At 60.6% G+C, this 13,540-nt stretch overlaps 1 protein-coding gene across 6 annotated transcripts; it reads right to left on the bottom strand.

The window, feature by feature from the left end:
- Window positions 1–544: 544 nt before the first annotated feature.
- Window positions 545–13,324, bottom strand: PUF60 (poly(U) binding splicing factor 60). 6 transcript variants are annotated; one of them, XM_032467583.1, is made up of 12 exons: window positions 13,094–13,319; window positions 8,355–8,435; window positions 5,950–6,045; window positions 5,749–5,838; window positions 4,760–4,810; window positions 2,537–2,698; window positions 2,373–2,465; window positions 2,016–2,229; window positions 1,739–1,929; window positions 1,468–1,603; window positions 1,061–1,296; window positions 545–973 (listed from the first exon to the last, which is right to left on the bottom strand). In XM_032467583.1, the coding sequence occupies exons 1-12, from the start codon at window positions 13,115–13,117 to the stop codon at window positions 674–676; spliced, it is 1,674 nt and encodes a 557-aa protein (XP_032323474.1). In that variant the 5' UTR covers window positions 13,118–13,319; the 3' UTR covers window positions 545–673. The 6 variants fall into 6 exon arrangements, with proteins under 6 accessions (XP_032323474.1, XP_032323476.1, XP_032323478.1 ...); XM_032467584.1 differs by having other exon boundaries at window positions 674–973; window positions 8,355–8,432; window positions 13,094–13,298; XM_032467585.1 differs by lacking the exon at window positions 4,760–4,810 and having other exon boundaries at window positions 13,094–13,324.
- Window positions 13,325–13,540: the final 216 nt, after the last annotated feature.

Genomic DNA, 13,540 nt, shown 5'->3' with positions numbered 1-13,540 from the left:
AGTCCCGCGCATGGCCTGTCGGGAAACTCGGCTCCCGCCCCGGCGCAAGGCACGGTGGGAACTGAAGTCCGCTCAAGGCCTGAGCTCCCAGACGCCAGCGCCTCAATGGTGCCCGGGCCGAGGCCTCCTGCTGCCTCTCCCCAGGGCTGGCCTCCCGACCCCAGCCCGCCGCCCCTCCCACCGGGATGTGGGCTCCCTGAGGGCAGGACGCCGGGCGAGGCGGCACTTCGTTTGTCTGGTGGACTCAATGTATCCCGGGACTTCAGGGGCTCTGGGCCAGCCTGCTCCCAGCACTACCTGTGCAGGTGGAAGTGGAGACCCCGCCTACCAGGGAAGCCACCCCTACCCGTCAGGCTGGGTCCTCTGCTACCCTCAGTACTAAGGAACCAAGCAGCCCCTGCTGATACTGGTGAATGCCTTCCTCCCCAGACTCAGTTCTTGGCCTCCAAATCCCACTGCCTCTGCACAGCCCGCGGGCTTGTCCTGACGCCCCTCCAACCCCCACGGGAGCCAAAAAGCACAAGACCACTGTCAGACAGCAACGCTCAGGGCCAGCAGCATCTGCACCTTTATCCACAGGCTGGGCGGCTGGGCCCAAGATACCACCAAGAATCACTCTATAAAACCCAGAGGAAACAAGGAAAAATTTTAAGTCCAAGGAATGGGGCCAAGGTCACGCAGAGAGGTCACTGTTATCAAAACGCTCCTGGTCATACACTTCCGCCACCACCTTGCGGCCAGCAAACCAGCGCCCATTGAGAGCCTGGATGGCCTTGTGAGTCTCGGAAGCCATGGAAAACTCCACAAAAATCTTGACAATGATCTCCGCGTCCTCCTCCTCGCCCTGCTTCTCCTGGTAGATGATGACACGGTTGACAGCACCAAACTTGCCACACTCCTCAGTCACCTCCCCCTCCAGGTCGTCATCGATGTCCTTGGGGTCCACCATGTTGCGCAGAACCATCACTGTGGACTGTGGGAGGGACAGCTGAGAGCTGTGGCTAGCCGGACCACCCGATCCTGCCCAGCCCTACCCCCACCCGCCGGCACCGCCGCCCACCTCCTGCTTGCGGAGGAGCTTCTGCATCACCATGTGGCGGGCGCTGCTGCCTGAGATGCTCATGTGTTCCTGCTCACTCAGCATCTCCGGCCGCTCTGACTCAGGAAACAGCTCCTCCTCCTCCTTCTCTTTCTTGGGCTCCAGGAGGCCGAGTGTCGGTGGGCTGGCCAGGATGGGGTTCACCACTCCCACAGAAGGAATGGTGACCGGAATGGGAGGCCGGGCTGGGGTCACACCTGCAGCAAATCCACCAGGTCCAGTAGTCACTTTCCCCACCTCTGCCATTCCCAAGAAGGAGCACAGCTGAACTGCTGGGGGCATGGAGGGCTCAGGCCGCTAATTAAGGGCTTCGGGCCCAGAGGAGAGGAGCAGGGGAAGGAGGAAAACTCTGACCCGCCCAGGCTCACCTGTGATGACTCCAGGGGCCTGGGCAGCCATGACAGCCTGGGGCAAAGCCCCCAGAGGCTGGGCCAAAGTCAGTGCAGGGGACACCAGTCCAGGTGTGGCTAGGGTACCCAGTACTGCTGCTCCAGCCACTGCTTCCTGCAACCCGAAAGGTCACTGTGCTTAGTCCCCAGTCTGGCTGTCTCCACTCAAAACCACTCTAACAGCCAGTCCCCAAAGGATCTGGGAGGGCCTGTCAACCACAATTGAACCCACAACTGCACCAGCCCTCACCTGAGCCGTAATCTTGGCTGTGGCTGCAGCTGCGGCCACAGCAGCAGCAGGCGGGAGGCCTCCAGGTGTAGCAGGTGTAAGCAGGGGCATGGGGGGTGTGACAGCCTTGCCCACCCGCAAGTACTGTCCACCCAGGTCAAAAAGGTTCATGGAAGACACGGCATCCTGGGACGACTGGGCCTTCTCATATTCTGCAAGGCAGGAGCAGCAGTGAGGGCCAACCAGTGTCGGGTGGGTCCCCGCCCCCCCGCCCCCACCCCCGCCTCCCCAAGCTCACCAATGAAGCCATAGCCCTTGTGCTTGCCAGTTGTGGGGTCTCGAGCCAGCGTGCAAGACTTGATCTTGCCGAAGGCCTCAAACACACTCTTGATATCGTCGTCTGAGAGGTCCTGGTGCACAGAAGCCACGTAGATGCGGTTGAAGGCTCGCGCCTCCTCTGCCAACTGGTCTATGATGGGCTGGGCCTGCCCTATGTTGCTGGGTCTGCCCACCTGGGAGAGAGGCAGATGAAGAGCCCCCAGTCAGGCCAAGCCTGGTCACTCAGGCTCCTGGCAGCACTGCTGTGCATCTCCTGGGTGACTAAAGACAAAGCTCTCCACACACCGACCCCAAGTTCTGCCTCCCTGGCCCTCACCTTGATGTTCCTGCCTCCCAGCATCACAGAGTTCATCTGCTCCAAGGCTAGCTGTGCAGCTTCCGGGACTTCGTACTCCACGAAAGCAAAGCCCTGGACACAGGAACACATTGTTAGGCCAGCAGAGCCAGGGCAGGGGCAAAGTGGGGCAGACCGACTCTCACCTTGTGCTTCATGGTGACGGAGTCCCAGGACATGTCAATGCTCTTGATGGGCCCAAAGGGGGCAAAGGCCTGGCGAATGGTGTCCTCCCCCAGCTCATAGTAAATGGAGCCCACGTAGACCCGGCACATGATGGCCAGTGCCCGCTGTCGCTGAGCTGCCATCTGAAGCAGGACACAAGGGGAGAGAGAGCCACTGGCTTGTGAGGGGGTGGCAGGAGGCTGGGCAGCCCATTCCCCTCCTGGCCCACCCACCGAGCTCTGCTGTGGGGAGGGCTCCCCACACGGCAGTGTGGTGCAGGCTCAGCCCCTGCAGTCAGGGTGGTGGGGGTCAGCACGACCCCACCCCATGGAAGGAAAGCCAGGCCCAAAAGCAGGACGTGGACACACCCTGGCCCACCCGGGTCCCAGGCAGACTGGCAAAGCTGACAGTGGTCCAAAGGCAGGGCCACGCGCCCTCCAGTCTGGGGCCAGGCACCCGGGTGGGCTGGGAGATCCTCCCAGGGTCCTGGCCAAGTGCTCCGACAGAGAGGGAAGGGGAGCTGCCCAGGCTGCAGGGACCCACGGGTGTGGAGGCAAGAGAGGGGGCAGAAGACAGGGCAGATACCGCCCAGAAGAGACCCCAGGGAGAGGGTCAGGAGCCTGGACAGGGGCTCCCTGGAGAAAAGACGAAGAGCAGCCACCGGCGCAGGGCCGACTCGGGCTGGGGCTTGGCGCTCTGCAGGCCCCCGTGCTGTGAACCCTCATCAAAAAGGGCAACCTACTCCTAGGGACAGCGGGAAGTGGCAGAGCCTCCAAAAGGAGAAGCCCCTGCTTGGGCAGACGCTGCCTCCACACTGGGGCAAGCTGCAGTTGTGCAGAGGGACCTCCCCATGCCCTGGAGCAGTGCTCCCGCCCTGCTGCCTCACGCACCACATGCCAGGCAGAGCAGGGAGGATCCCAGAGCCGCTTGCAGTGGGCCACCGGGAGGAGCTGGGCCTGGGGAGGAGACCACAGGCCTGGGGCAGGCCAAGGAGACAGGGACCTGGTTCTAGCCCCTTGACAGGGGATCCTGTGCCCTCATAAGGTTCCCTATAACCAGAGGCCAGTTTCTTTAGATACACCAAGTGGCCCAGTTTAGGCCAGGCCTCCCCATCACTCAGAAGGGATCCTAAAAGTAAGGTCCACATCTCCCCCAAACTAGATTTTCCCCCAAACAGGACATCCCACCTCAAACTAGGCTCTTAACAAATAGGCCTCAGGCTCCCTGCTGAGACCAAGGACCACCCCCCAAAGGTGGCATCACGTCCCCTCTCGCACCAGACACCCCAGACATGGAACCATCTGCCCCTCAGGTCAAAGTTCCCCAAGATAGGAGTACATCTCCTCTTTAGTGTGGGCTCCCCAACAGCAAGTGTGCCAAGAGCCCTCTCCCTGACTTGTCCCACAGACAGACGCTTCCTAGAGAGAACACTGGGTCTGTCCGGCCCTCAAGGACAGGGCCATGGCTCCCCATGAGAGCAGCATGCCCAGGGATGGACCCCAGAGAAGGCCATGTTTCCCCCTTCAGACTCCCCAGAGTGGGGCCTGGCCTCCTCCTTAGCCTGCCTCTGGGGGATGAGGGGCACCTCCTTCCCAGACTCCTCTGCTGATGGCAGCCAAGGCCACAGCCACAGTCACTGCCTGCTCCCCGGCCAGGTGGCCTCTACACCTTGCTGCAGCCAGGCCCGAGGCCCAAGTCCTTGTCCTTCCCTCTCTCGTTTGCTTGGGTGCCCCCAGCCCCCCAACCCATCCATCCGTCCTCCCTCCAGGGTTTGATGGGGCCGTGAGATAAAACCCTTCTCTCCTCGGGGGCCTGACCCCAACCCAGGAGCCCAAGCAGCCTGGAGACTGGCAGAGCTGGAGGCCCGGACGGTGCACCCTGTGCGTGCAGGCGGCATGGGTGCAGGTGGGCCTGGCATGGGCAGCTACCCTCCTGGCCGGCTGCCCTCCGCAGTTACCTGGCCGGTTAGTTTTAACGCGGGCCCTCGTTAGAGCAGAGCAGATGCAGGCCTCCCCAGGGGCGGTCCTGGGGTGGGAGCCCCCCACACCACTGGCCCCGCCACGCCTGGCGCTCTGCTGCGCTCGTCCCGAGCTGGCGGGCAGGGCCGGCTAGGGGAGCAAGGTCCCCAGCACGCGGGCTGCACTGCCCCCCTCTAGCCCTGACTAAGGACATGAGCCCCGGAAGAAGTGAGCATGTCTATTGACCGATTGCAAAGGTGAGAGAGGATCTCCAAAGCCCATTGTCACTGCTGCCATCTGAAAGACAGTAAAGACAGAGTTCAGTCTGTTGGAGCCGAGCAGTCTCCGCTCTCGTCACACCTCACGCAGACAGCGGCAAGGCCCGGAGTCCCCGCCCTGCCAGGAGGCCCACCTGCCTTCCCACACTGCCGGCCAGGGCCGGCCGCCGGCACCTGCCCGGGGGGGCCTCAGAGCCCCAGGTGCCCCGCCCCACAGCCTGGCCGGCGGGGGCAGAAGGAGGGGGGGGAGGAGGAGGAGAAGAGGAACGGATGGAGCATGGTGAAGAGCCAGAGCATTTCCTGGCAGAGTGAATGTCTGAGGGTTGGGCAGGGGCAAGGGGCAAGGGGCTCGAGGCCCAGGGACCAGTCAGCCTCACCCCGTCCTCTTCCCCACAGCTGCTGCAGCCTCCGGCCACACATCTAGAACAGGGCCCCGTGGAGGCACCCCCAGCCTGTCCTCTCAGTCCTGGGCCCCGGGCCGGTGGTTGGGACTCACTGCAGCAGGGGTGGGGGCCTGGCTGCGCTTATCCAAGGCCGTGGGGGTGGGGAGGAACCCCTCTACATGTGGCACCACCAGCCACGCAGCCTCAGGGCACATGGGCTCAGGGGTGACCTGAAGCCACAGTCTGAAGTCCAAGAAGAGGAGCCACCTGGGGAAGGGAGGGGGCGCAGGCCTACAGAGGAGGGGTGGGAGGGGGCCGTGGGCACTCAACAGGTGGGGAAGGCTGGGCCACTCGTGCCTCAGGGAGAAACCCGGGCGTCCCAAGAAGGAGTCCTTGAGAAACCGAGCACCACGACACCTTGTGGGGACGGCCGCAGGCACAAGAGAAGGAAGAGAAGGAAAAGGAGGTGGTGGAGGTGGCGGGGAGGGGTGGCCGAGGCTCCCCGGCCCAGGCGGGGCGGGTGGCCTCCGGCGGAGCCAGCACCACAGCCGGAGGGTGGGACCGGGCAGCTCACCTGCAGGTTGGTGAGCTGCTGCTGCTGGTGTGCGATGGTCTGCTTCACCAGCACGCTCTTGATGCTCTGCTCCATGGCGTACTTCTTAGCCTGCGAGAGAAAGTGGTGAGGAGCACTGGGGGGCCCGGCCTGTGGGAGACGGGCCTTCCTCTGCCCGACTGCTTCCCCAGGACCATGGTGCCCCGGGAAGTACACTCTCACCTTCTGGAGGGCCTCCTGCTGCTCAGGCGTCAGGGGAGGCAGTCCCAGCTTGGCGGCTGTGCTCTGCCCGTTCTCCATCTTGATGGAGTCTGTCCCCTGGTGGTGGGGAGCAGGGACGTCATTAAGAACCAGTTCAAGACCTCCTTCACAGGGCTCCAGCAGCCCCACCCAATCCATCTCCCCCTACAACTGCACATGGCCTCCAGCTCAGCCCGTCCCCAGAGACAGAAAGGGCCTAGCACAAACTCTCTCCTGCCTGGCCTGGACGCAGGTCTGCCCACCTTACATCCCTATGCCTGTCGCAGGCCTGTCTCCTCCAGAACGACGAGCAGGACACACACTGAGGCAGGCAGGTACCCTGGGGGCCCTTGGCCAACCCAGAGCTGCTGCAGGCCCCAGGCCCCTGAGGTGTCACCAAGACAGGCAGCAAGTAGTCAGAGGGGCCCAGCCCTCATGGAACCTGTCCCACACTGAGAGAGCTGGCCTCAGCCAGTCTCCGAGGCAAGGGTGGGGACCAGAACTCTCTGGATATACTGGGACTCACTCCTGGATGGCCTGACACCCAGGCCCTCACATCTTCTCACGGCCCTAGCCATGGCCACGGACTCGGTTTCCCTACTCCGGATGGGTTTTGGCGACCAATCAGAGAGCAAGAATGGGCAAGGGCCTCCCTCCCAGCACACCTCTCTGCAGTACCATATCCCCCATCCCCGCACACTGTAAACAGTGCCCGGACAGTTGCTGTCCTAGGCCATGACAGCCCCAAAGGAGGGTTCCAGCCCACTTTCGCCAAACTCCTCCCTGGGCTGACCTCAGTGCCCCGGGAAGAGAAGCCAGGAGCAGATCAGATTGGGGGTGGGGGGCGCAACACCAAAGTGGACACCTGCCAGCACCCTAGGCGAGCACAGGGACGAGGAGATGCTTTGGCGGTAGTGGTGGCAGGCTCCCAGCCCACTGCAGACCAGAGGGGCGCTACTAGGATTATGTTTACATGCCTTCCATCAAAATTCATTTCTAAGCTCTTTGCAGGGGGAGGAACACAACTGTGTGAGCTGGAAGAGGAGCACGGCCACCAGACCAAGGAGGGCACTGTGTCAGGGATCAGAGCACACCTGACTATCCAACAGCTGCTCCAGAGGGGATGTTCTGCAGCCCCCAGCACCAAGCCTTGGGAAAGACAGCAGAGAAGAGAGGCAGGCCCCCAGCACAGGAATGATGAGCAAGGACAGAAGTACAAAGGAGGCAGGAAGGGGCTGGCTGACACAACCCCCCAAAACCACCATCCTAACCAGCTGGAGTGCTGGGTTTGTTTCCAGCACAGGGTCAAAGGGCAGAAAGCCCTGGAGGCCCCTCCTCTGGTGACCCAGTCGAGCTCCTGGGAGGCTGTCCTCTCTGCTCTCAGAGCTGGCCCCAAGCCCAGTTCTCCTTAGTGGAATAGAGGCCCAAGAGCCAGGGGCTCTGGTTCGAGAGCAGGCTGTCACCATGGTAATCAATGCCAACCCCCTCTCAGCCCCTTAGCAACTTTTCAATCTCTTCTTTGTCTTGATAAACAAAAGGCCCTTCTCCTCCCAACCAATGGCTGGCTGGATAGCCAGCCAGGGTCGGGGAGGGCTGGCTAGAGGGACAACCTGGCCCCCTTGCCCATCAGCTCCAGCCCCCATAACTTCCCAGGACCCAGGCTGCATACCATGCCCCTCACCCATGTGTGCTGGCAGGCCTGTCCCCAACAGGCCTCCAGGCCACCTTGTTGAGCCCCTACGGGAACCCTCTGGAGGCAGGTGCTGCCATGGAGAAGCATAAAGAATCTTATTACCCAGCGACAAGGCCCAGCTTCCCCCAAAAGGACACACACCCCTGGGCCAGGCGACCAGAACAGGACAGGCTCTCCCACGCCCAGCTGGAAGCCCTGTCCCAGCCCCCAAGACCTGTGCTTTGTTTTATATGTCATTTTGCTTTGCTGTTTTATTCAAATTAGAGATCTAAAGTGAAACTCTGTATCTCTGGCTCTTCACAATACTCTGTATATTCTGCAACAGCACGTCTGCCTTTCTGCAGGACACCAATGGCTAAGTGCAGGCACCGGCCGAGGTGCATGCCCCACCTGACCATAACCACCATCTGCCTGGTGTCTGAAGACAAACGAGGCTGTGACGCACCACAGAAACAGGGCAGACGCTAAGTGAAGGCAGGGAGGAGGAGGCTGGAGCCAGGCCGGAAGCTGGCCAGCTGGTGAGACAAGCATCTCCGCCCAGAAGGCAGAAAAGAGTCCCTTGGGCTCCTCCCACCCCATCCCTAGCCAGGTCTCTCTGGGCCCAGGGACACGCAGGCAGGCGGGTGGGCAGGCAGGCAGGCGGGCGGGCAGGCAGGCGGGCGGGCCTGAGGGCAAGAATGCTTAAGGTCAGTACCTGTGGAGGTTTCCATTTGTCTCCCGCTGCCACCACTGCCGCCGCCGGCTCGGACCCCCCTCCTTGCTGGCCATTGACCTGCTGTAGGCAGGAAGGAGATGCTGTAACGGACATTAAAAAGACCCAGCCACCCAGGCCCTCTCTCACCTTCCCTAGTTAAGAGCTGAGCTCCACATGGACCAGCAAGGGAAGCCAGGCAGGGACACAGGGAGGGACCAGCTCTGATTTGGCCCCTGAACATTCCTGACGCTGCCCCATCCCACCTCACCCTGCCCATTCCTCCAGCACACCTGCAGCTGCCCAGCGCCCTGGCACAAGGGGCTGGCCTGGCAGAAACCACAGGAGAAACTGAGACAGCCCCAAGTTGGCAGCTAGTCCCCAGAAGGGACAGAGAGAAAGCAAAGCTGGGCTCCTGCCCCAGGCCAAAGGAAAGACACCCTCCCCGGGCCTAGAGCTGCTCTCTGTCCACACAGCTGAGGTCCTAAAGATCAGTTCCTTTCCTGCTAGCAGGCTGGGCCAGGCCGGAGAGGACAAGATGACAAGGGTACACATGGCTGTCTCCCTCATTCCCTCCTGAAGCAGACGGGGACACCTCTCTAGTACCCTGTACGTTAGGCCACCCACAGCTCAGCGTCAGTCCCAACGCCTTCACCTGGGCCAGGTGGCACGCCCCTCCTGAAGACAGCTCTGAGGACTGCCCTCTGAGTGGCAGTGCCAGGCAGGTGTTCTGCACATGTAAGCCTCCCTCCCCAAGCAAACTGCCCAGGGCTATCTAACTCTAGTAGAGTGGACAAGAGCTTGGCCACACCCAGCCCTCCCCAAGAGGGGCTATGGAGCACTGCCATGAAAAGCCAGCCCAATAGAAGAAGGAGCTTCTGCCGCAGCTTAGCAGGGTGTCAGGGCAAAGAAAGGCCAAGGGCAGAAGGGGGACAACATCACAGGTATGAGATCTTAGCAGAAAGGCCTTGAGACCTTCCCCACCTTCTCAGAAGCCACACAGCACAAACTCACTCTCAGCTCAAGGACACATCCCAGACATCTGGAACACAGGGGGCAGCCATGCCCATCCTCGGTGCCTCACATACAAAGCCAAAGGCTGGGTTGACATGGCCAGAGCATGTCTCAGGAGCTCGAGCCTCAAAGGAGAGACGGCATGCAACCCAACTGCACTGGAGATATGGCCAGTGTCACGGAGGCTGTGGCCAACCCAGCCCTGATACTTGCCTAGAACCCCTCTGAACTTGGCACCACTGCTGCTTACACTGTGCCCCAGAGAGAGACCAAGGAAAGGGGGGCCCTCTGCCACAGGCCCCACCCAGTGGGTGAACGGCATCTGGGAACAGGGTCAGAGTCTAGCTTTCCCCCAAGTCCCCTGGCAGCCCTTGGAACACACCCAGAGCAGAGGCTGCCCCTTAAAACCCATAGCAAGAGGCCTCTTCATGTCTGGGGATGCAATCCAACTATAAGACCCCTGTGAATAGGGTCAACTTAAGGGCACATTTATAAATTACTCCCTATTCTCCCAAATTACTGTAATAGTCAACACAGTAACCGGGACAGCACTGAGATCAGAATACAGCTTAGAAGAGACTTCGCAGAAAAATTTAATCCACAAGGGACTCCACAAAGGACATGTCACCCCATTCATGGCAGAAACAAAGTCCCTAGGCCCATGGAGCCTAGGGGTCCATTCCAAGCAGATGCTAAGAGAGCTTGGAGGAAATGGCCATCTACCCTCACAGCCAGTCACATGCTGGCCTCCTAGGGCAATGAACACAGCCGGCAGTGCAGTCATAAAGCCCCCAGCACCAGGCAGCAGTGCGTTGAGGGGCAAGAAGCCCGCTCTGGGGTGGGGGAGGGGTGCAGCCCCTTGATTCTGGGACACAAACTCCTAACCTGCCACTGATCAACAGCCCAGGGCAAAAGGATTATTTCCACTAGAAAACCAGAAAAGTAAGTACTTAATGTCTCCAGGCGTAGGGCTCTTCAGGCCTGCCTCCGGGGGCTGGCAGGAAGATTCGGTGAGCAGCTCTAAATACTTAAGGCAATCTCAGTACATGGCAAGCAACCCATAGGGTTTGGTGATTATTAGTGTTATCATAACAGCCAGAGTCAAGTCCCCACTGCAGGGCCTTCTGTTTGGTCCCTTCACATGGTGCCATGCGGTCCACTGCACGGCCAGGCTCTGTGCTGGACACTGCAGATGCAGCACAAGACAGGACACATGCCAACCAGCACCTACATGAAATCATGTCTGTAGCTAATAAGCGCAAAATCAAGCACAGGGTGGGAAGAAAGGGACTACAAGGCATACTCGGCCACAGCAGCCAGGGAAGTCCTCTCTGAAATGACATGTGGGCCGGGACCCACAGAAGGAGAAAATAAGCTAACGTGTCCCTGGGGAGAGGAGAGGGTTCCAGAGCTCCTGCCAGGTGGAACTCAGGGATGATGATCCCAAGTGGGAGTAAATCCAGGTGTCAAAGGAAAAGGCTGTGGCTGGGTTCTGCAGCCGCCAGGTGGACGACAAGCCCAAGTGAGAAGAGGCACTTCTGCATCCTCCTGGGTTCTTCTCCACCAGATCGCCGTCAGCTGGGTTCAGTGCCCCTCCATCCCACCTCCCACGAGAGCTGAAGCACAGCTTAAGACAGCAAGCCGGGGGGAGGGTATAGCTCAGTGGCACAAAGTGTGCTTAGCAGGTACGAGGTCCTGGGTTTGATCCCCACTACTGCCGTTAAACAATAAATCAATCAATCTAGTTCATTACCTCCCCACCTAAACAAAGACAGCAAACCAACACTGCTCAGCATGCATGGACCACCAGACAGAACATGCTCTTGCTACGCCCAACAAGGACAGTAGAAAAGAAGACAAGCCTTCTAGAAGCCTATCCATTCAAAAAGTTAGAAAAGGAACGTGTTAGACCACAGGCTGGACCTCATTTCCAGAAGCTGATGAGGTAAGCCTGGATCTTTACAATTTATATGTGCCTACTAATATACATACATTAACCTCTTGAGGACTCAGATGGGCACTGAACATTCTTATTGAAAACCCCAGCTTAGAGTTCAGGCTTATTGCTCACGTCCACTACTAAGAGGCCACCTGCATCTGGCACTGTGCCACAGCAGAGCTGAGCTACAATTCCCACCTCAGGCCCCATGAGCAAGGGTGCTGCAGGCTCCAGCCTCCAGCGCCCACCAAGGCCGGGGCATGGTGTGCATGCAGCTCTGTGATGCCTGGGGAGACGAGGCACCCACCTTCACTGGCGTCTTTTCCACCTCCACTTTCCCAGGAGTTTTGGTCCTTGTCTCCAAGCCTCCCTCCCTTCACCATCCAACTCTGGTGACTTCACAGTCACCAAGTCCTAACCTTTCCCTCTTCTCTAACTTTCCTCTCACAAAGGTAGTTGCTTCTGCGGCTTCAACAGGAAGCAAGATGTGGCAGAAAGAAAAAGACGTTGGCCAGACCTGAGAATCACACACTGGGCCCTCCTCATAGCCTGGGGCCTCTCTCTCACTGGGAGTCAGTTTCTGCCCCAGTAAAACAGGTTCAGCCCCCTCACTGGGTGTCAGCCCCCACCTCAGGGCTTGGCCAAGGCAGTCTAAATACACTCCCTGACCCTCAGATGTCTCTCCTATCTGTTCAGCCTCCTGCCACCTACAAAAGTTGCCTTCTCAAACAGGCCTCACCACATCAGTCTGAGTACAGGTTAGGGGGAGGGTGGCAGGTAAACAAAGGGATGAAGAACCGTGTGAAGGGTCCAGGAAGGGAGTCAGTCGCGTAAGCCTGGGAGGAAGAAGAGTGAGGGAAGACTTCACCACGGAAGTGTTGTGGTTGCCCATCTATGCTAATCACTCCACGTGACTGCAGGGAGGTGAGCACTAAGCAGGGCTGGAAGGAGTCCTTATTCTGGGTGTCCACACCCTACCCCCTACCCTCCCAACTCCCCCAGCACGGCTCCTCTAGGAACCCAGTATATGGACACCCGGGGCGGGAACTGGTCTCCAGCGCCCACTAGACCCCCGAAGAGGGCAAGGGCTGCCTCTAGTTCCCCACTGTTCCCAATCCTCGCACAGTACTTGGGACAAAGTGAATGCTCAAGAAACATGTAATGAGAAATCACGTCTTCCCTTTCTGAGTGGGAACTGCAGGATGGAGCCCTTGTTAGCTGGTAACCATTCTCCGCTGAATATCTGCGGAGAGCAGATTCACAACTGTGTACGCAAGAAACCAAGGCCACCTTCCTCACCAGGCCCGGATCCCCTCCTACAAGCCCCCGCACGCTCAGCGGCCCCCTTCACAGAGGCGGGAGCAGAGACGCCAACACTCTCAGGAGCTCCGCCTTCAAGTCGTGGACACAGTCGCACCCCGTCGGCGGAAGGGAACGACGGCCGCCGGACCCCACCCTGAGACCGCCCGCTGGGGCCTGGCCCGCCGCACCGCAAAAAGACCCGGTTCCGGGAGCGACTGGGCCCCCAAGACGCAGCTATGGCCCGAGCCGCCCGAGACCCTCCCGCTCTGGCCGCCGGAAGTTCAAGCTTGCGGGCCGGAAGCTGCGGCCGCAGGCCAGCCCCCAGCCTCGTGCCCGCCCCCGCCTCGCGCGGCCAAAGGCCGCGGGAGCTTGCGCGGGGCCCGGGAAAGACCGCCGCGTCCCCGGGGAGCCCTCGGCGCCCAGGCCAGGCCGACAACCCGCTCCCGCCACGTGAATAGTGGCCCGCGGTCACGGGGGTTTTACTTACTAGAGCTATGGTCGCCGTCGCCATCTTGCGCCCGTCGCGGCTGTCGCGCGCGCGCCACACGCTTCGGCTTCTACCGCGGTCTCGCGCTATCTGGGCGCCGGCGAAGACGCCCTCGGAAGGATGGAACTCTCGCGATAAAAGGTGCTTTCTCCAGAGACGTGGAAGGAAAAGGGAATGAGCTTCCGGTGCCGGGAGAGACTGTTAACGCTCGGAGAAGGGCGGCCGGAAGGGGCGGGGCGCGGTCGGAGGCGCGGAACGCTGTCGGGGAAGCTGTCGGGGGCGGGGGCGATGGCCGGCGCACTCCGCCGCCCCACCCTCCGCCGGTGTCAGTCCGGCCCCATCACGCTGTCGCTTCGCCCCCTCGCTGCCCTCTGGCTGCCGCTCCATTTCTCAGCCTCCTTCACAGGAAGACGTAGGTGATGGCCCTCCTTGGCGCCCGAGGCAGGG

The sequence above is a fragment of the Camelus ferus genome, chromosome 25 (genome assembly GCF_009834535.1).
Source record: "Camelus ferus isolate YT-003-E chromosome 25, BCGSAC_Cfer_1.0, whole genome shotgun sequence".
NCBI lineage: Eukaryota > Metazoa > Chordata > Mammalia > Artiodactyla > Camelidae > Camelus > Camelus ferus.
The sequence above is the reverse complement of the archived record's forward strand: the minus strand, read 5'-3'. Positions and strand labels throughout refer to the sequence as shown.